General features: G+C 43.8%; 1 protein-coding gene and 1 long non-coding RNA gene across 2 annotated transcripts in view; both read left to right on the forward strand.

Annotated features, from left to right (window-relative positions):
• The window catches only part of MREG (melanoregulin), a 56,815-nt gene that overhangs the window by 11,774 nt on the left and 21,855 nt on the right, over positions 1–23,186 (forward strand). The window contains exon 2 of the mRNA XM_011358643.2: positions 8,975–9,134. Coding sequence (XP_011356945.1) covers positions 8,975–9,134 — 160 coding nt within the window. The remainder of the gene's footprint in view (positions 1–8,974; positions 9,135–23,186) is intronic.
• LOC111738692 lies at positions 19,683–20,388 on the forward strand. Its single transcript, XR_002779947.1, has 2 exons — positions 19,683–19,965; positions 20,216–20,388. It is a non-coding gene; the product is annotated as an uncharacterized LOC111738692 (long non-coding RNA).

Below are 23,186 nucleotides of genomic sequence, written 5' to 3' on the forward strand. Positions count from 1 at the left end.
AAAAAATGTTGGCTAACGTGTTAGTGTCAGTGAGACAGTTCGGATCAGGGCCCAGATGGCCTGACTCTTTTCCCATTATATGCTGCTGGGTTCCCTGTGCTTACACAACTCACCCATGGCATCCTGCAGAACCTGCAGTTTACAAAGCTTGTAGCCTTGGGCCAGAAGGTGATTCACAGGAAGTGACTGCAGAGGCACAGAGGATTCCTGCTGCAGGAAGGAGCTCCTGGCTGCTCCAGGAATCCATTCCAAAGCTCGTACTTCAACCTTCTTGAAGGACAGAGGAGAAAGAAGAGGAGGGTCATGGGTGCTGTTCCCAGAACAGGGCCTCAGCTCCAATGAGTACGAGCTAAGTGCTTTACCAAGATGTCAGCCTCTCAAAATTCATGTAAGGATGACCGTTAAAGGTTTTCCAGGCAACCTACAGCATCCCTTTCCCCATTTCGTGACTTGCATTAGTCAGTCTTAGTAAAATTGGAAGTTCCCAGGAAGATGACATTTCTTTCTTGTCCATATCATGTGATCTAGGTTTCCTGGAACGTTTTATTCTCTAGATATCTTCAGGTGATCGTATCACTACACGTTTGTTTAAAAAGTAAATTCTCTGTAAATGTTGGGCAAAACAGTTTATTCCGTTAGTGTTTGAAGTCCTCTTTAGTCTGGTAGATAAATATTTGTTTTGCGCCAGTTATATACTGCGCCCTCTATTCTTTTGTGCTTTTTTTGGAAATACTTCTGGTACGACAGTATGTATCTAATGAACCCCTGTGTTGTTCGACATGTGATAAGAGTTTGCTGATTCGCTTCTCACTTATTTTTTTTTTTCCTTAACTTTTAAACAGTTGTGTTGGTACGTATGATATCAGAGATTAAAAACATACAAAAATATGTACAGTCTAAAGAGCAACTAGAAAGTGAAGATGACTGTAGCCACCACCCAGGGCAAGAGGGAGCTGTTGCCAGCCCCAAATTTCCCACCCCTGATCATATCTAGACCATTGTGACAGTCATTTCCTTGCTTTTCTCAATAGCTTTACCACCTCTGCATGCCCCTTACGTATTTACGTTAGTTTTGCCCGCTTTTAAACCTTGCACGAATGGGATCAAACGATGTGTGTTCTTAACTTTGAGAGATCTGTCCGAGTTGCTGTGTGGAGCTTGGTTGCGGTTCTCACTGCTTCATTTTGTTTACCCCACCGTTGGTGGACTTCTGGGTGGTTTCCAGTTTGGGGCTGTTCCTTATGGTTTAGATTTTAAAGTCAGTGCGTAAGGGGAAATTGTTCATCCCCCAGCCACGCTGGCCTTCGCCTGAGTCTTCAGATGCACCAAGCATAAGCCTGTCTCAGAGCCTTTGCACTTCTTGCCCTGCGAGAATGTTCTTCCTCTGCGCAATAAATAAAGTGGGTAACTCCCTCACTTTATTCAAGCCTCCGAGAGATTTTATTGCAAAGTCCTTCTATGGCCGCCCTCTTTAAAACAGTGCCCCCACTCCCTCCCTCTGTGCCGTATTCACCGTGTATTTTCCTTCAGAACCCTGTTCACCCCCTGACATAAGCATGTGTGCGTATCGTCTGTTTCCTCCCACAAAACTGAGAGCCTCGCCTTCATAAATTTAAAGAACTCCAATGTTCCGAGCTTTTCTATGAGTCTGGAGACAGGGATTCATCCCCATTTCTACCATTCACAGCCCTTTGAACTGGGGAAACAGAAGTTCATTCATTCGCAAATGTTTACTGAGCATCTACTATCTAAGTGCCAGGCCCCATTCTAAGCACTTGAGGTATGTCACTGAGCAAAACAGATGCGGATCCTATTCTCATGGGGCTTTTATTCTAGTGGGGGGGGGGGGGGGCACCACAAAACAGTAAACGTAATAAGTAATTAGAAGATACATAAGAGTGTAGGAAAAAGAAAAGGAAGAACGGGGTAGGGGAGCATGCTTACAGTTTTAAGTGCATAGGTCAGGGTAGGCCTCATTGAGTTGCGGATGTTTAAACAAAGATTTGAAGGAGAGAAGGGAGCGAGGCATGTGGATATCTACGGGAGAACATTGCAGGTAGAAGGGTCAGCCAGGGCGAGGGCCTGAGATGGGAGTGTGACTGGTGGGTTCAGGGGACAGAAGAGAGGCCAGAGTGGCTGGGGTGTCACGTGGGGCCTCAGAGACCATGGCAGGACTTTGGCTGATACTCTAAGTTAAATGGGAGCCCTGGGGGGGTGGGGTTTGAGTTTGGGGGATGCCGTGATCTGATTTACATATTAAAAGGATCACTTTGGCTGTTGTATTAAGAATAGAATCGGTGGAGGCAATGGTAGCAAGAGATAGGTTAGTGAAAATCACTGTTGCAGGAATTCTTAAGCAGGACCCTGATGCCCTGCCCTGGGGTGGAAGGGGAAAAGCCGAATTTTAAAAAATGTATTACCAGTAGGACTTTCTGATAGATTGGATGTAGGGAATGAGAGCACCAAGGGTGACTTGAAGGGGTTGGGCCTGAGAGACCTGAGGATGGGGCTTCCATCCTCTGCGTGGGGACGCTGCTGGTGGGAGGTTTGGTGGCAAGCTCAGGTCCTTGGCATTGACCGTACTGAGCTTGGGCATCTATTAGACATACTTGTGGAGATGAGGATAAGGCAGGTAGATATAGGAGTCTGGAATTTGTGAGAGAGCTGCGAGCTAGGGATACAGGTACAGATTTAGGAACGCTACCTCACGCAGATGGGATTTGAAGCCATGAGACCGGATGAAGTGACCAGGAGTGAATGTCAGCCCAGAGACCTAGGGCTGAGTCTAGTCCTCCTGAGCCCCAGTGGAAGAGAGAAAAATAATGCTTCCCCGCCTGCTTCTCAGGGTTCTTGTCAGAACCATCTTCAAGCTTTTAAGGCACTTAAAGCAGCGAGTGACACATGATCGCACAGGGCTCCGTTTTAGCCGTGGGAGTGGAAACGTGAAGGGTAGGGTCACATGCAAGGGTGGCGCTAGAAACGAGGTACCTGGTCTGTGGAACAGTGTTTAAACTTGGGGTTACATAATGTTTAGACATTGGATTAACTAGGTAAGAGAAGGGAGCCAGAGTATCTGTCTTGGAAGGAATGAAGGAAGAAAGGAAGGAAGAGGGAGGAAGGGAGGAAGGAAGGAAGGAAGGAAGGAAGGAACAGAGGGAAGGGTTGGTTAGGGAGACATAGAGGAGGGCATCAAACAGCCTTTTGAGGTCAGTTTTCTGTTTTGGTTGCTGGTTACTGGAGATTTTATCTTTTCACTGTTTCAGAGCTTGGATCTTAAACCAGTGAATCCTGACACATGGCCTGTCTGTGGGGAGAGCAATAAAGTCACTGGAACTGATGACGTCAGCAGCCAGCCTTGTGTGCAGGGTATTCTGTGGGGCTTTCTCAAGTCTTTTACACAAGGTCCTTGTTGGTAGTGAGGAAACTTGTAAGCAGCTGTCGTGCTGAGTAGCACTTTGCACCTCAGCCCCCAGGCAGGGAGGCTAGTGTTTCAGTCTGCTCTCTCTCTTTAGCTGTAGACAATATTGAAAGATAAGCTCTCCGGCAATTTGGTCTTGTGTCCCCAGGTGGGACTAGGGGTGGAATCTTGGACTCATCTCATCCTACCCTTTTGGGAGTAAAAGCAGCTTGAATTTCTAATATAACTTCAGAGCCACCTCTTAAATGCCTGAGGTTAATAAAATATTTATCATCAGCAGATGGTGGCCAGGGGCAAAACAGTTTCTCACTTTCTTCAGTATCTTTTAGAAATCATTATGTGGGGAAGGGAGAGAAAGCGAAGCTTGGGATTCAGCAACCCCTTCCTTCCCTCTGTGGCCTTCTCCACCCAGACCTCAGGGCCTTTGCACTGAATTCTTTTCACACAGGCCCCAGGATCCTTCACAGTCTCAGGTGCCCGGAAGTTTCCAAGCTGCTTCTCCACTTTGCTTTAGGCTTTTCTTTGTTCTGGTCTCTCCACCCTAAGGGTTTAAAGTTTTAAAGCAGGGTGGGTTGCGGCCTTGACTGGGTGCTGGTGCAGGATCTATGAGGAGCAGGGACGTGCGAGCCAGCGCCTGACCCAGGATCCGGTGAGGCAGCTGCATCTGCCAGATCTGTCTGAATGAGCTCTCACCCTCATTCACTTTCATCTTGACCAGGATTTTGATAAAATTAGTAATTGCATGATTTATTTAGCGATAGAATCCATCTTTTTCTATGCCCCAAAGAAACCTGACTTGTAATTCTAATCAATGAGAAGAACTTGGCAGGAATGAGGTCCAGGCTGGAAGAGGCCACGGAGCAGAGTGGAGGGGCCAGCACTGCAGAGCCGAGCTGGCCAGACCCCCGCCTAGGAGGTGGCAGGAGCCCCAGGCACTCAGCACTGGTGACAGTCCTTGCTCACCCAGAGGCAGGAGGCTGCGGTTCTCTTCCCTATTTATACTGTCCCCTGGGTGTCAGTGACTAGGCAGAGTCTGAGGCTCCTGAGACGCCAGGGAACGCTGCTCCTAATTAGGGCAGGACCAGATGAGGGGAGAAGAGGGAGATGACTCCTGTCTGGAGACCTGAGCGCTTCTAAACAGGCTGGTGGTGACCTGTGCATCTTCATTCATATTTGTAGGTTAAGGAGGAGTGGCTAGTGTTTTATAGGGACTGGAGTTGAACACGTTCGTGTGTGTGTGTGGGGGGGGTGGGGGGAGGCGGAGAGGGAGAGGGAGGGAGATTGTGAGAGGGGGACTGGCCAGGGAGGTCGCTATCTTAATTTCAAAACACATAGAAGAATGGTGGATTATTAAATAAAAACAGGCTAGATTATTCATGACCAAATGTTATTACCGATTATTCAGGTAAATACTGGCTAATTTCCAAACCTGCTTTAGGAAGATTTTTAAGAAGTGGTAATAGTGAGTTATGTCTAGGATTTTCATTAGCAGATTGAGATCCCAGCTCAGTTTGCTCCCTACATCAAATACTTTTAATGTAACTATTCTGTGCCTGATCCTGTTGGGTGATGTGGGTTTTAAAGGAAATATTGGTTTGCAATTCCTGCCCTACAGGAACTTATCAACTTGTTGAAGAGACAAGACTTATACAAATGAAACAAATTTGGGGAAAATTAAAAGGCTGGCTTTAGGAAAGTACTAGGGTTTTGTCACCTGAGAGTTGTATGTACTGTGGTGTCGGCAGCTACGGTCACAGCTTGAAGGCTGTGCACCTGGCATCTGGATGCCCGGAGGAGAACCCCTGGATGCATTTGCCGGTTTGTACAGCTTTGCATGTCACACACGTAGTCATTATCTGAGCCACTGTTTGTGGGTGCATCTCCATCACAGCATGTGGATATCAAGCCTTATGACATGGGGCTGCTTGGAGATGCTCCATCAGGCACTCGTGCTGGGAGGATGTCAGCTGGCTGCCTGACCCGGGAGAGGTCAAGCGACTTCATAGTCTCATCCCCGGCTGCAGAGCGGGACAGAGTGTAACCCCCAACCTCAGATGGTGGTGTAACAGGAGGGATGGAGTGTGGGAGCTTCTCCAGTGTCTGTTACTCATCGTCTCAGCCTCAGCGTTCTCTCTGCCTTGGCCCTTACCTGCTCTCTCCAGCTCCCTATCGCACCTGCTCCTTAGGTCTAGAGCTACCCCTGAGGTCTATCATCACTCTCCCTCTGATCCCATGGCTCCCTCGGGTCCTGATCTGCGGCCCTGCCCTCGCTCCTCAGCCTAGATCCTAACCTCTCCCTGAATGTCCTGCAGGCTCACAGGTCAGCTTTGCTTTCCTCCGTGATGCCCCAGTTAAAGGCATTCCCTTCACAGGTCAGCCTTGAGCCCTTTCCTTGTGCCTCTGTGCTGCCAGTCACCAGCCACAGGGCTGCCACTTACCCGTCTCAGATGCTGCTGGGATCCACCCTCTCATTTCCATTCCCACTGCTATCTCCCTAGCCCACACCCTGTTCACTCTCACCCAAACCAGTATTTCAAAATGTTCAGCATTACATATGTATTTTTTTTTTTTAGCAGTGAAACTCCACCTTTCCTCTGCCCTGAAGAAATCTCCAGGTAGCTGTAAGCAGTAAGATTTACATAGAGCAGCTGTTCTGGTTTTGGTGGTTTGTGGGCTTCTTTCTCTCTCTGGGGGAGCCCTGCCCAGCTTCTGCTCCACTCCTCCCCCACAGCGGCCCCCAGGCGCCGGCACTAGGACTTTAAAGAGCAGGACATGAAAACCACACCTACTGTTTTGTGACAGCCTCCTAAGCCATCCTGCAGGGCCGCAGATCAGGACCTTCCTTCTTCACACAGTTATTTCTCTAAAATCCCCTCGATAACTGATCACAGTACATAGAATAAAACCCGAACTCAGCACTGTCCTCAGCCTGACCCCAAATCATTTTTCCTTCTTCACATCCTGCATTTGACCCCCTGCATTTGTCCACTGTGTGGTGGAGCCCTGCAGGGACACTTGGAATTCCCCAGCCCGAGGGCACTTTAAGCCTCCCTACTGCGCTCTGCTGTTCCCTCTACCAGGAATGCTTTTCCCTTTGCTCCTCTCCTTGGTGAAAAGCTGTGTAGTTCTTAGCTCTGGGTTAGATGTTGTTGCCTCCATGAAACCTTTCTTGAACTTTCTTCTTATCGTCACACACAATTTGTCACTCCTTCTTTGCTCCTATGACATTCTGATTATACGTAAAAAAGTTTTTTTTTTTTTTTTTCACTTATCTCACTGCATTATAGTCACACTAAGGGCAGGGACAATGTCTTATTTATTTTTGAGTCTCCAAAGCACCCAGCCCAGCACCCAGTCTGCAACGGGCATTCATTCTATGTTTGTTAAATAAACAAACAACTGAATAAATGAATTAATTGACATGCTCATTAAAGCCCAGATGGGCAGGGCACCAAGGCATCATTTGCCTCACCTGTCACTGGCTCATCATTCTTAAGAAGAGCCAGGCTGTGGGGCTCTGTTTCAGCGTTGGCAGTGTCAAGCAGCCTTGTGAAAAGTGGTTCGGAGTGGTTCTGAGAATGGTGAGGCTGAGCTGTGTCTGGTTCCCAGGAAGTTACTCCTTTCCCTGTAGCTCTGAATCCTTTTGTCATGTCCCAGAGCCTACACTTCTGGACTGCAGCTGGAGGGATTTAAGGAGCACTGTTCGGCATCCTCTGCCTGATTCAGGTAGCTGGCCTCCTGCGGGGCTGGGTTCCAAGATCCCTTCCCCCGTCGCCCCCATTCTCACTCCTTGGTTCACTGGTTGGCTCTCCCAAGTCTGAGTCCTTGACTGGTAGCCTGACCTGTACCCCACCATCTAAGCGCTGGAGCCTCTCCCCTGCTGGGAGGGTTCCTGCTGTCGAACCCCAATTTGGAGACTGGGACTTTGCTTCCTATTGTAAGATTTCCTGAGGGCCCACTTCTGAGTTTCTCATGTTTGTTTAAATCTTCACAGTTACCTTCAGCCCACCTGTCATTTACTCGTCTCTCTCCTTCCTGGGTGCTGGGCATCTTCAGCCTGTCCTCATTTGCCATTCCTCATGTCACACCTGCAGATGTGTTTGCCACCCCATGGCTCTGGGGCATTCTAGCTGTCTAAGAAAATGGCATCACTCACCGTCCAGGTGGAAAGCCGGAGAGCTTCTACCTTCTTCATAGTTTTGAATAGCATACTTTTCTTCAGCTCCACACCATCATTCTAATCCTGATACCTATCATGTCTCACCTGAGTTAACTCAGTTGCATTTTAATGAATCCCCCAGATCCACTCTTGACCCCTCTCAAGCATCTGCCACACTTTAGCTGGAGAGATCTTTAAAGGTGTGACACTGTTCACGTCGCTTCGCAGTCCTGCTTAAAACCCTTCCACGTTGTACCTTGCTGTTAGGAATGAAAACCATATTTCTAAATAATGTTAGGAAACACGGCCTATGAAGCCATGTGGGTCTGACCCCAGCTTCTCTTTTACTCTCTGGCCAATGTTCCCTTTCTTTAGTGCATATACACCCTGCTTCCTCCCACCACAGGGCCTTTGAGTGTGTTGTTCCCTTTGCCTGGAACTCTGTTTTCTTTCAGCATAAAGCTCAAGCACCCCTTCTTCACAGTGCCTATGTGATGCCTGCCCCCATTAGGTCTCAAGGCTCCCTGAACTCCCCCTTTATAACATTTACCACAAATATAGAGTCATTCGTTAATGTGTTTCCGTCCCTGGACTCTAGTGAAGTCCAAGGACAGGGACCATGTCTGTGCTGCTCACAGTTTTATTGAGCCCTGCGATTAGCATGGAGTCGGTGCTTTATACATATTATTAGATGAAGAGAAGAGCCCCAGAGTGACCCTATCTGTCCGGCCCCACGGAAGTTAGCCAGGCTGTGCACAAGCATGTCTTAGGTGTGACAGTCTGCTACTCATCTCCTCCGTAGGCCCACGCATGGATATCACCCTATGAAGGGTAAATCATAAAACCAGCATACAAAAAGAGGCTACTGAAATTCTTACTTGACATGCTGCATTATTCATTGAAACTCCTTGGATATGCATATTTACCACTTAATTTTCTTGTTGTAAGGAATTCAATAGATATTACGTACCATTGTACTTTAAATTTACTGTGCTTCCTTGAATTCAGAGCCAGTAAAAAGTTCATCTCTTCATGTTAATTGTTTTTCTTTTAATCATGTGAGCTATAGTCCTTATGGATTTCTTTTTTTGTTTTGTTTTGTTTTAGCTGCCAGGGATGTCAGTGCTCTATTTCATGTTTAACACAGTAAAATTATCTCTGCTCAGGTGTCTGATTACATCTCTTCTCTGTTGTTTTTAAAGTGATTTTAAATTGTCCTATTGTGCTATGCTTAATTATTAAAGACAATACAGACCTTTTATAGAAATATATTCATGCATTACATTATATATTATGTAACATATTTTATTTATATTATGCTAATAGATATGGTATATGTACTATATAATATGTGTATTATAAAACCCTTACACTCCTTTTTTTTTTTTATACCATAGAGATAGCAATCCATATTCTTCATTTGGAGCAACTCTGGCGAGGGATGACGAGAAGAATTTGTGGAGCATGCCTCATGATGTGTCGCACACGGAGGCGGACGATGACAGAATCCTGTACAATCTGCTAGTCGTTCGTAATCAGCAGGCCACAGATTCGGAGGTAAGCACCTTTTGAGATTTTGCTGTGTGCAGGTGACAGTGTCTGTTAAAAAACAGCAATGACCGAGAAGACCCGCTTATGATAAAAAAAAGAATGAAGGATGAGATGTTTGAAATGAAGGGCAGATATTTTAGTAGCATGTAGCTGCTAATTGTAGCTGGTCTTGGTAGACCTGCTTGATTAAACAGATAAGACTGATTTCTAGTTATTACTTTAATGATCCAAATTACAATAATACAGAAACAGCAAGGCAGTGCTGTTGAAGATCGTGAAGATAGTTTATCATCCTCAAAGGCTTAACCAGTCCATCTGTAGTCTTTCCAGTAGTTTAGCAAGCCACAGTTAGAAGATTCAGACTGAAGGTTGGAGGGTACTTTGCATTTTCACTAATTCTGAATTAGTAGGGCCTGACTTCATTTTTATTGGTTTTTTTTTTCATTTTATTTTACTTTTTTCTGTTTATAGCTTCTTAAATTGTGCCTATGGATCAGATAGCAGCGTATCGCTATATTTGAGATGATTTTTGTGATAAGGCTTGAAACCACTCTTCATGAACTCTTAATCCAAATTATTGGTATGGAATACTAGAATATTGAAATAAGGACTTAATAAGTTAAGAGAAAATAGCAAAGAGGATCATGTTTTCTCCTTTATTTCAAAAGTAGCATTATAGTACTACATATAATACAATATAATATAATATTATGGGTATCATTTTCCAATCTAGATTTTCTTTCTGACTTTTGAGGTCACCAGTTAGCCCTGAGTAGACACCTGTATTTTCTTCCCCAAATTTGAGATGCATATAAAACATATATTACTGGATCTATTCATTACATACTGTTCTGCACCTTGCTTCCCCCCCCCACTTAATAATATACTTCGGACAATTTTTCATTTCAATATGTTTAGACTTACCTTTTTGCTTTTGGGAGCCCTCTAGTATTCTCTTGGATGGATTTACCATCATTTGATCAACTAGCCCCTATGGATCATTAGGTTGATTCAGGTTTTTTGCTATTAGAAGCAATGCCGCAGTAGCTATTCATGCATACTCTATGACCTTCCATAGATTTTTTTCAGGCTTTAAGAGAGGAGAGGAGGTATCTGAAAAATGCAAAGAGGAAGGCTTGCAGAAATGACCGACTCAGCCATTATAGATTAACCACACCCTATAGATCTCTAAATGGCCTTCTGGAAACTCTTGCAACACCTACAAGATAAACGATCTGTAAATAGATAGGACCAGTGGTCTGAGAATTCCTTCCCCCTTGCAGCCCCCACCTGAAACTCCCCCTCCCATTCTGAGTCATGACCTCGTTTGGTCATGACTGAGTCAATTCCACAAAGAACCTCAGACAAAGGAATCACGCACCCCTTGCATGGACACTGCAAAGGTATATAAACTATAAGAAATCTAACCAAGGGGAACTTGTGCTTTGGTGCTGTTAAGCCCCACATGCTCCGCTGGCTAATAAATTCTCCTTTCTCTAACAAAGTTGTTTGAGCATCCAGATCCCTCCATTGGGTGTCACTTCCTGCAACAGCTTGACCAGAGAGTGTGTGCATTGAAAATGGAATTGTCACAGAACTTCCTCGGAGGAACCTAGGAAAAGCGCTTCAGGGTACAGAACTGAATAGCATTGGAAGCTCACACTGTTTTTAAGGGGAGCAGCTGCTGAGCTCCAGATAGCTGTTTGCTATGCTGAGAACGTAGATCTGAGAACTTTTGATTTTTAAGAGAAGCTGAAAATCCAAATTTACACATTAAATGTCCAGGTTTTTAAATGATAACTCATATTAAAAAAAAAATATGTCAGCTGAACAAAATATGTTTGTGGGCTACTGATCTATAAGGAACATTTACAACAAAGATTACTACTACTTAGTGTTACTATGTCCAGTATGATTGAAAAGTGAACTTGCCATGAATTTAGAAGGTAGGAGTGGGAAGCTAGTGAGAGATGTTTTAAATTTGAATGTTTCACATCTATGAACATTGCTTATTTCCTTTTTCACACAGGATGAAATTGGTACAAATTTTAATAAAACAGAGGCTTTTAGTTTTGAAACAAAAATTCTGCCCACTAAAGGAACAAGAAACCCTAGATATTTTTGCATTATACTCTTTAAAAGCTCAAACAAGGTATTAACATGATGTTTTTTCTTGAGTAGCAATAGCATGGGAAGACCTAGGAACATCCATATTTAGAGTTCTTTAAAAAATGAAAAAGAATTTCAAAACAATGTATGTACTACTTATCTATATTTTCTTATTGAATCTGAAGCTGGTGGAGGAAGAGCTACAAATAGTGAAGGCTAAATTTGCAGGTTTTTTCCCCCTTAAATTGAAAAAAAATTCAGAAAAGAAGACATATTAGAAAGTGGATAATGAAGCAGACACATGAACTTAAAGTAACTTGCAGTGTCAGAAAATGTAAAGAGGAACATTATTGAAATCTAATAAAATCCACTTTTCATTTACACAATCTTCGAAAGCTAATGGACTTTTAGCAGAAGTGATGCATTTGCAGACCTCCACGTAGTAGAAAAGTTATTGCATTTGTCTTCGAATGATGTCATGAAATACTTTTTGTTTGACTAAGCAATAGTAAACAACCTCAAAATTATGGCACTAAATCCTTATCCTTCTCATTAAACTAGTTGTACTTCACATAAGACATTCTGTTCCTAGGGAGCTTCATAGTGGTTAATGAAATATCACCGCACCTTATTCATTTATTTGCATAAGTAATTTTAATTCTACTGAGCTATCTTGCCCTCAAAAATTTTAATAATAATGAAAATAGTGCCAGATACTGTTCAACCACTTTACATATGTTTACTATGCCCTCTCACAACCCAGTGACATAGGTACCGTTATTATTTCTATTCGAAGCAATTTGTCCAAGGCGAAAGCTGAAAGTGTGGAGCCAGGATTTGAATCTGGGCTTTGTGAATCCAGAGACATAATATATAATGAGCACCATGAAGGATATTGTATGCGATTCAATATAGATTAAAAAATGCATGAGCAGAGTCTGTTCAAAGCCTGTTTCTGCGGCTTGCCGATGCCAATGATAGGAAAGGCATTCTCACCTCATGGGAACGAGAACTGTGTTTGCTTGAGATTGTGCTCGTGTTTCAGGCAGTGTTCCCAGTTGGAACATAACACACCTTTCCCAAGTTATGTTTTTCCACGGTGACTGCAGCCCATTGTGACTCCTTCTCCGGGTTTCTGTTTTATTAGCTCCAAGATGTTTCATCTTGCTCCTTCACTTTGGCTAGTGTCCTCTGACCTCTGTTAATTGGTGTCCCTTCCAGTGGTTGGGTAATAGTGCCTTTAGGAGTCAACAGTTTTACTCTGCTGAAAAGTACTTTCACATTTTCGATTAAGAAAGTAAATGCTAAAAATTAAATCATTCTCATCAACGTGTATAAGCACCATTTTCGTTCAAAGTAGGTGATGTTTATTTGGCATAATCGGTGATAGAAATTCTATGTTTTTTTAAAAAAGTTATTAAATCATTACATGCTCAGAAATGTATGCAGTTCTCACGACGAGTGCCTGCCTCGGTGCCACTGAGCAACACCGGGTCCACATAAACGCCAGATCAGATGCTTGTGTGGCTAGAGTGAGCCGGTGAAAATCATACTCTACTGTACCCTGGGGAACAGGCAAGTGTTATTATTTTTTTAAAACGGTAGAGGCAAAAACATGCAATGTTCCTGGTTTACAATTTACAGTTTGCTTTTCTGTGTGTCGGGACTCCCTCCTGGCGGAGTGTAGCCAGGCATTGTAAACAGTTGCTATCACATGTTTAAAACAGCAGCAGACATCCCAGGGGCTGTTTGCAGTGCATGCGTTAGACACTTAGTCTGTCATATCCCTAGCACCGAAAGAAAGGATGAAACAGAGTTGACTGGAACGTTCAGTTGGAGGAGGTAAAAAAGTGGGAGAGATGTTTGAATTGATCGTGTACCAGCCGCGTGACTCAGACAAGGCATTCCAGTTCAGCTCTGCATTACTCCGTCTCAGGTCTTCACGCACTGGACAAGGCCTGCATCCAGTTTCTCTGCACGTGAGCGAACATTGGCTACTGTAAGACATAGGACTGCAAGTTTTCCACCAAGCATGAAGGAGCAAAATAGCAGGGGAAAGCGAAGCAGTTCTCGAGATAATTCTGGGTCCCTCCAAAGGCCTTTTTCTCTGGGGTCCAGATGATCTGGATTGTTGAATGCAACCATTCTGTTTCGCTTTGCTAGTGACTGGGTTAGAGGGGGAGAGGATAAAAATGCTTATTAGGATCTGAGAATCCAGTGATCTTACCAGCTGTTTTTTAGGTAATGGTATTTGTTTTTATGCTCTGTGCTAAGCAGTGTGCTGCATTTTCTTCAGACACATGCCAAATCCTCACAGTGACCCTGCGAAAGAGGCATTTTGACACATAAGAATAGAAGCTTTCAGTTGTCTGTACCAAGCCTTGGAAGAAATGAGCGGGAGAACTGAGATTGTAGCTCAGTCCGCATGACTGGGAACCCTATGTGACGAAACACTGCCCCAGGCTGTCTGGTGACTGTAGGAAAGGCCTCAGTGGAATCTTTTGGTCAAAGAGAAAGTTACCAAATAGATGTTGACTTTCTGCCTCAAGTGGAAACTTTGTCTTTGTTCTTGTTGACCATTACCCTGCGTCAGCTGAATTACAGAGTGATTTTGCTGTTTAGTGTCAACCTGTGTGGGGCACTGCAGGTAACGTGCTTCAGATGCTGGTGCTTTAGGAATTTTTAACACCCCAGGTACCACTCTGGGTATGAAAATCCATTGTACCATACCAAAGGATATTCTGTTTGATACACACACACACACACACACACACACACACACACACACACACACACTTATAGATATTGGTATTAAAATAATCAGTGTTTCTTACTAGGTAGGTAGCATGTCAGAGCTACCTACGTGCAGAGTTGAGACAATAAATATTAAGCTTGATGTAGGCGGGGGAGATCATTAGCTATTTAGGAAGATGTCGGGTGGTGAGAAACATGGGCTTTGGGATTATACAGATTTGCGGATAGGAGTCATGCCTCTGTCATGTTCTAGCAGGATGACACTGAATAGCTATGTAAACTTAGGGCTATCATACTACTTATTGTTCAGTTTGAGACAGTCACAAGGTCTTTAAGAGGAAAGGGGAGTGCTAATAGCAAGTGTGCCAAGCCAAAGGTATAAATTGGGCCTGCCCTAGACAAGCTGGGACATATGATCACCTTCCTTATTTTAAATTGAGGTATAATATATATAACATAAAATTTACCATTTTAACCATTTTTAAGTGTCAGTGGCACTAATTTCATTCCCATTGCTGGGCAGCTGTGACCACCATCCATCTCTAGGACTTTTTCATCTTTCCAAACTAAAACTTCTTACCTGTTAAACAATAAATACCCATTACCCCCTTCCCCAAGTCCCTAGTAACCAGCATTTCTCCTTTCTTTATGAATCTGATGACTTTATGTATTTCATATTAGTGAAATCATACAATTTTCTCTTTTTGTGACTGGCTCACTTCACTTAGCATAATGTCCTCAAGGTTCATTCATGTTGTAGCATGTGTTAGAATTTCCTTCCTTTTTAAAGCTGAATAATATTCCATTGTGTGTATAAATGATATATCGTTTATCTATTCATCCATCGATGGGCTTGGGCTGCTTCGCACTTTTGGCTAATGCTATGAACATGGGTATACAAATTTCAACTCTTTTGGGTATATACCCAGAAGTGGAATTGCTGGATCATATGGTAATTCTTTGTTTAATTTTTTTGAGGAGCCATCATACTGCTTTCCACAGTGGCTATACCATTTTACGCTCCCACCAACAATGCATAGGGTTCTAATTTCTCCACATCCTCACCAACACTTGTTATTAAGATCATCTTTCTTAACCTCCACATTGGTCAATAAAACAGCTGATAACTCCCAAGTGATCAGTTTTCGCTACTGTATAGAGTAGATACAGTTGAAACTGTGAGCGGGCACCCCACTGAATATCAGTGTTAGGGATATAATCTTGGAAGAGGCTGATGTCTGGCAGGGCCTCCCTCTGAGCTGCTTAGCCATGGAAGGAACATGGAGAGGACAGAAAACGTGGGAGCTTTTTGTACCTGGGTTCTACTATTTTTCTAGGTATCCATATACTACTAGAGCGTAATGGCCAGGCCTCTTCCTTTTACTGTACTTTAGACTCTGTCCTCATTGGCCTCCTTCCCCTGTGCCCTCAAAAAGATACACGAAACCAGAAGTGAATGTACCTTGAGAGTGCTGACAGGTCAGTGAAATAAAGAGGATGGACAACAAGTTGGGGACCTCCAGAAAATGCAGTCTCTGGGGAAGACGGGCAGGAAGCTGGCCAACTTTCTCCATATCCAGAATGTCACTGTCACAGCAACATATTGCCGCACCTCTGAGCTTCCTGAGTTTTTGTGCTCATCATGGTGGAAATATCCAGAAGGAAGGCACGTATTTATTGGCAAACATGCGCAGAGTGCCTCGCTGATAGGAATTATATCTTTCTATTTGCTTTTTTTAGAACTTGCATAAGCCAGTTGGGCCTGAGAAGAAACTGAAACCATAAAGATGCTTCAAAAGTTGTAATTTTTTAAAATTAAGGTTGACTGCTTATAAATTTGAAACACCAGGGATTAATACCAAGTGAAGCCTCTAGTAACCTACCTCAGTGTTGGCTTTGTTTTTTCTCAGAACAGATGAGATCATCAGAGATGCCCGCCTGCCATCCAGGCACGCATCCTCCTACGTGCATGACCTGGCTTCTCACAGTAGTCTTTTGATGTAAGTGAACTGTTAAAGAGAAAACACACGCACGCAAAGAGTTTAAGTGACCTTTCTTTATAGCATTCAAGCAGAAATAGGCTTTTGACTCAGGTTCAGTGCCCTCGGCTGTGGAGTAGTGATGGAAAGCTACAAGGGTCTGAGAATGTAGGGTGAATAATTTTCATTGTCCTTTAATTTAAAGGACAATGTGAAGAGTAACAATCAGGTGGTAAAACAAGCTTATAGAAAAGGTGTAAGATGCTGTCCAACTTATTTCTTTCTTAAGAAAACTCCAACTTGTAATTGTTTTTTCAAAGGTGTCTAGGTTATTCAAATATATTTGTCAAATATATTCTCCTATATTTGAGGATTTGTTACAACAAAAGTTCAAATTCTGCCTGATGTAGGTGTTAATTGGTTCATTTTATTAGTAATTGATGTGTATAACGTTAAATCACGTAGGTTTGATTTGGAATTAGAGTGTTGTCAGTTCTTCATACACCTGAAAGGCTAGTATTTCTTAGTCTTGATGTTAATTTGGTGTCAACAATGTAGGAAATTTTTTTTTGTTCTTCCCGGATACCCTACCTCTCAACTCAGTATGAGAACTAAGTGGTTGCCATTAAGTTAGAATTTCTACTTTCATCACAGTAAAGACTCACTCCTAGTTTCACAGCTGTTCTTAGGTCAATGTGATCACATGTCCCCGAAGGAACTGGTTAGTTGTTCATGCAAAGCTCACAGACTTGCAGTACCGTAGGTGGTGTCACTTCTGCCCAAGATCTGATGATCAGCTTTGCAGGCCTCTGAACTTGATTTTCTCAGGGGGCCTAGAACAATTTGAACTTAAGGGGTGTATTAGGGTTCTAAGAAAAACAGAACCAACAGATCTATCTATCTATCTATCTATCGATCTATCTATCTATCTATCTATCTGTATCATCTCTCTATCATCGAGAGATGTTTATTTTCAGGAATTGGCTCACACAATTGTGGAGGCTTGGTGAATCTAAAATCTGATGGAGGAGGCTGGTTGGCTAGAGAGTCAGAGAAGAATTACTGTTCAAGTTCAAAGTCATTCAGCTGGCAGAATTTCTTCTTGTTCGGAGGAAGTCAGTCTTTGTTCCGTAAAAGCCTTCAAGCGATTGAATAAGGTCCAGCCACATTATATATGGAAGATAATGTGCTTTACTTCAAATGTACCAATTTAAATATTAATCTTATTCACAAACATCTTCACAGAAACATCGAGAATGTTTGACTAAATATCCGGGTACCATGGTCCAGCCAAATTGACACATAAAATTAACCATCATAGGAGATTTTACTAACACTAACCAAATTCATAAGAGACTGCCTTATAAAGCCAAATGCATGTAGCCACCTGGTGGGCCACAAACTTGATGGGTCAGTGCAGTCTCTCCCCTATACTAAAATCTGTAAGGGATGCCAATGACCAGATTAGAAGGTGGCCTGGTGAAAAGGAATCAGACAAGAACAATGGCAACTGACATTTATGGAGCACTTGCTATATACCAGGTGCACTTGCTATATACTAGGTGCTGCTCTAAGCATTTTACATATATTACGCTAAGTACCATTGTCTTCCAGAGGTGATAATCTGGTGCTTTTTTCTCCATCATAAAGTGTTTCTTGTCATTTGGTTAGGACACCCCGCCCCTTGATGGTGGTAGATAGAAATTTCTGAACATCACCCCCAGGTGAACAGTAGTCTCAGGCACTGGACACAGGCAGCAGAATGTGGAATCTAGGGAAACCCAGAATTATGTCATATTAGATAAATCTGGGGCCGAGAGCAAGGGCTGTAAATCAAGCTGGACTAAAGGCACAGAAACTGATGAGTTTTGAGGCTGTGAAGAGGCTAGGCAGATACCCAAACAGATCCAGCAGATTAGGAATGGAAAATAGGGATCTCTAGACTTTGCAGACAGAGTGAAACACACAGATTATTGAAGATAGAACTTAATGCTTTGCCAAGACTCAGCAAGTTCTACTGTCCCATTTTCTCCCACGAGACCTCTTGACACTATTTTCCTAATCTAATAACGATGTCATCTCTGTGCCCATAGATAGCTACACTTCTCCGATTGAAGGCTTATTCACTTTCTTGTTTATAATTTAATAAATCAAGCTGGACTAAGGGCACAGAAACTGATGAGTTTTGAGAAATCTCTGCCTGAAGGGAACTGTGCCAGCATTCAGGAAAGATCTACATTTTTCTCTTGGCTGAGATACAAGCGAGCCCACGGGAAGTGGTTGCCCCAGAATGGTATCCCTTGTGATCAAAATAGCTTCTCTGCTTCCTCATCAGTCATTTTGGCTCCATTCACCAGTTTGAAATTCTTTTAAAGGTGGAGTAGCCTAAATATGAGATCTAAATGAAATCAACTCACCCCGCAGCTTTGCTATTGACAGTCCATTGTATGGATATTTGCACACGGTTAAACAAAGATATATGTTATTCGTGGTATTGTTTTGTAAAGTAAAAATCTGGAAATAAAAATACCCAATGAAAGCACCGGTTAAATATAGCGTAAATAGCTGTACGAATGGATGCTATGCAGCTCAAAAAATAATGCGTCGTATTTATAGGTACTGACTTGTAAAGAGAGTTATGATCTGTTGCTAAGTGGGTATGGATAATATCATTTGTATAAAAGCGTGTATGTGCTAATACATAGCTCTACCATTTTTGGAAAGTTACCTGTGAACTTCTTAACCATGGTGACTCCTGGGTTGTTAAAAGTGAGTGGAGGGAGGGAACTTTTTCCCCTTTAACTTTATGGTCTTCTGTTTGAAACTGATTTGAGATCATATACACATATTACTTCATATACCTATATTCAAAATAAAATGCTCTCCCTATTATTTCATAGCACACTCTGTTGGTGGCAGTTTCCCTGTGTCTTAAACTGTTTCGCTTTGTTTAACTGTGGGTATTCTGGAGAAAGGGGAAAGAGAGGCAGAGGTGGGGGAGAGAAAGAGAATGAAAGTTCATTTAGGAAGAGTTGGAGCCAGCTTTGAGGAATCCTGCCAAAATGGGCTGATGCAGAATGTGCGTGAAGCAGTCAGTCGGTATTTATCTTTTCAGCGTTGTAAGAGTCTTCTGATAAATCTTTCTCTGGAGCTTGCTTCCCATCCCTCTGCCTGTGAATTCATATGGAAATGAACCAAGCTGCCTCTGCCAGCTGATTCACCACCCTCACCCTTTCAACCACCTCGCCCCACCCCTTCCTTTGGTTGGTCTTGCTCATCTTAGAAAAACTGAAAAGGGCTCTTAATTGCACGGAGCCCCTGAGCACCCTGGATACTGGCACAATGGGACGTCCTGATGTGAATGTGCTCAGCGGGGGCATCTCGGGAAGGCTGATGAGGCATCATCGTCCTAAGAGCAACTTGGCTCGCTTTCTGGTTTTGATTGAACACGTGGGGGAAATGGTAGCACCCACTCAGTTCTAATGGCGGCTCAGATCGACTGCTCTCAGACTTAAAATCCCCAGTTTTCTTGATATGAACCCCCTTCTCCCCTTGATTTGGGTGCCCCATCCCCAGCTACCTGTTGTCACATGATTGTTAACATGTTCATGTTATTTACTGTGCAGGAGGGAGCTGTGCCATTAGATGGTTTTGCAATTCCAGAGACAGGCCACGTGGCTCATGAATACAGATGGGCCCGCCCTCTGGAAATACTGGTCACGCCTAACTACAAGTTACACGAAGTCACGCCCGGCTCTTACCGCATTGCTATTGTCATAGCTATTAAAGCAGTTAGAACGAATTTCAATGGACCTGAGTTAAAATTAACCTCATTTCTTTGTCCATAAAAAATATTTTGGGATGCGAGGCCACAAGCAGGTGGGAAATGTGCATTTGGGCTGCAGGGTGCCTGTCCTGGCTGTGGAAGCACGTTTTTTCAACCGGAAACCAGAAGATCCAGATACCCTTGCCCATTCATCAGGCCCAGATACTGGGTGAGTCATGGGGGAAGGAGCGTAGCCTTTCGTAGGACAAACAATATTTTTTATTCATTTGTACAGCTGAATACACTTCAGTCTGTGTGAGCTTACTTTTTAATTTTCACTTTGGGTGAGTTTACCAGAAAGTTTTGCAACTAAGGACAAGCGGTGACAATAAAAGTCCACTGCAGTCACATTTGTCGTTAAACACAGAACATGTTTTGGGGCTGGGATCTGTTATCCATTTGTCTTATCTCTTTCCCAGCCATCACTTAAAATTTGGGAGACTCCAAAGGAAACTAGAGGTGGGAATGGCAGCAGCTTGGAAGAAAAGAGAGACCTTCAGAGCAAGGACTGGTCAGGGTGTCTGTTCTTTCGGCGCAGTCTTGGCAATCGGCAGAAATAAATTTAAAAATGCCCTCGTTGTCTTCTACCACATACGCTGTTATCTCTCTGAAGCCAGCGACGTTTCCGTATGTTTTCCAATGGAGAACGACTGTAGGACATACTCTCAAACTATTATCCCTTTGCCTCTCCAGGCAGAAGTCTGGTGGGAATGGGTGATGTGTGGAAGGATGTGGAGGGTTTGAAGTGGGACTGAGCTACCCGAGGATATACTTGTGCCCAGCAGGATGGGCAGCTTTCACATGCAGAACCCTTCTCCCTGCCTGCCTGGACCCCCTCCTAGCTTCCGTAGGGCCCTTCCAGGGTTCCTCTTATGTTACCCTCTGCCTGTACCCGCTTCGGTTGGTTCCTCACCAAGCCTAGCTCTCTTCCTAACTATCTCATCCCTATCCTTTTTCCTTCCATCTTTCCACCCAGTTAAACATCCATGTACTCTGCAGAGACTCAGCTCAACTGGAAATTAAAAAGAAGTAGGTGTTAGGAGAAAACCAGAGGAATTCAGTGAAGAGTGTGAGTGATTTGAAAGAGGAACTTGTGAACCCAAATTTGTTATAATTAGTAAAATAATGAGGAAGAGAAGAGGTTTTCTGAGCAGAGAGGCCAGTTCAGCTCAGTGCTTTTTTTGCTGGGCCTCCAGGTACATCCATACATATATCGTCACTGTGGTTTTGGGCTTTCCCGAATTGCGATTGGAGCTGCCTCATCACCTTGGAAATGCTGCCAGAAGCTTGAGATCCAGCATTCCTGGGATAGGGACAAGGGTCCTGCATGAGGACCCTGAGGTTGGAGGCCAAGGCACTGGCGGAGTGGGACTGCTTCTTGTACCAAGGGATTTTGTGGGGCCCAAGGGCTGAATTGTTTAAAGAGGTGAACCACGTCGCTGAGTGGCCTAAGAATGTGGACAACTAACTGGGGGTGCCCGATGTCTTTCCCAGCCGACCAGGGTTAGGTAAGGCAGGGGCATTTGAAAAATGATCTCCCTCCTAGTCGGCACATCCTCAGCTGATGGGGAAACAGTGACTGCTGTTCATACCACTCTCTCCACCTGTTCCCCTGCCCTAGTTTTGAAAGGTCTTGTCTTTCTCTCATTTCCCCTGCTTTCAGTCCCCTTGGATTCTTCTTCCAGTGGCAGAAAGTCGAGGGCAGGGCTGCATAAAACAATCAGGGAGGGAAGCAAGCCGCTCTCTGCTAGTTTCGACCATCCTTTTCTTCTTTTTGCTTGCTAGAATATTTTTCCCTCTGTCTGTGCTTGCCTCTGTGGGAATGTCTCAGCAGACACAGGGTAAGATCTGGTCGTTAATAAGAACTGACTCCAGCTCACATGTACCGAGGCTCTTGATTGCTGAGTGTTTGAAAACAAGAGCATTTCATCGATGCCTCAGTCCTCACGTGAACATTCTAATCCATGACATAGTATTTATCTTTTGCCTGCTTTAAACTGACGTTTGGGGAATAGAAAACATCTTTGGGTATATAGCAACTGGAGAGAACACATACTGAAATGTTTCGGAGTGATTTTTTTTTTTTTTTTTAATACGAGTTTATTTGAGCCAAACTGTCAACATATGCTGGGGAGCAAGATCTCAGATGCTCCCCAGAGTGATGATTTGCTATTGAACTTCTGCTTCCAGGCTTGGGTAGCAGTCGACCCTACATACTGTTTTTACCAATTATGGCAGCTGACACCTTGCTCATCATGGCAAATGTCTCCTTATGAGGACACCAGTCATAGTGGATTAGGTCCCACCCTAATAACCTCATTTTAATTTGATTACCTCTTTAAAGACCCTATTTCCCGATAAAGTCACATTCTAAGGTGCTAGAGGTAGGACTTCAGTGTAGGAATTTTTTGGGGGGGAGGAGACAATTAAACCTGTAATGGTAGGTAGGCAGGCATGTCATTGATAGGATTAAAAATAGTTGTTTTGTTTGGCGGTGGGCATAGCAGTAAACAAAGGGTCTGCCCTCGGAGCTTACATTCTACTGAGGGGAGACTGACAACAAATTAATATGAAGTATGTTGTGATAAGCACTTTGAAGAAAAATAAGTCAAGAAGAGGGGATAGAAAGTGACTCTGGGCGGGGGGGCAGAGATCTGGATGAGGTGAGGGAGTGAGCCTTGCGAAGGACATTCCAGGCAGAGGGAACAGCAGCTGCAAAGGCTCTGAGGTGGGTATATGCCAGGAGTAGCAAGAAGGTCAGCGTGGCTACAACGGAGGGAGCAAGGGGTAGAGCTGCTGCACTGTGCGACACTGAGAAGACCGGCAAGAACCAGATTCTGAAGGCCCAGGAGGCCACGGCGAGGATTCTGAATTCTGTTCTAAGAGGGGTGGGGTGCTCTTTTGAACTAAACAAATAGAAAATGCTTATTTGTCCCTTTGCAGGATTTGTTCTTTCTCCCTGGCCCCTGTTCCTCTCAGTCTGGGAAGCTCACATTCCTTGGGAGCCCCTCCCTCCACGTTGAGAGATAATTCTCCATGGGTGTCTTGATCCCTGGGCACGTTCTGAGCAGAGGCTCTGTCTGCCTTTCTTTCTGGACCCTCTTTTCAAGGATGTTTGCATGATGAACATCCCGAGGAGGTGTAGGTAGTTCTTTCTCTGGAGCAAACGGCAGGCAGGCCTATGGCCCATTATAAAAGATTTAGGTTTCCTAAATTCGGGGTTCCCCTCCTGTAATGCAGTGTACTGAACATGTAGGTGTCATTTGGCCCTCTTCCTGGAATCGGGTCTCAGAGAACTGGCATAAAAAATTTTGATCTGCTATTGCTGGGTCCTTTGTCTCTGACCCAGGAATCTTGTGGGTTTTTTTTTTTTTTTTTCTATTCCAACTC

The sequence above is a fragment of the Pteropus vampyrus genome, unplaced genomic scaffold (genome assembly GCF_000151845.1).
Source record: "Pteropus vampyrus isolate Shadow unplaced genomic scaffold, Pvam_2.0 Scaffold42, whole genome shotgun sequence".
Lineage (NCBI taxonomy): Eukaryota > Metazoa > Chordata > Mammalia > Chiroptera > Pteropodidae > Pteropus > Pteropus vampyrus.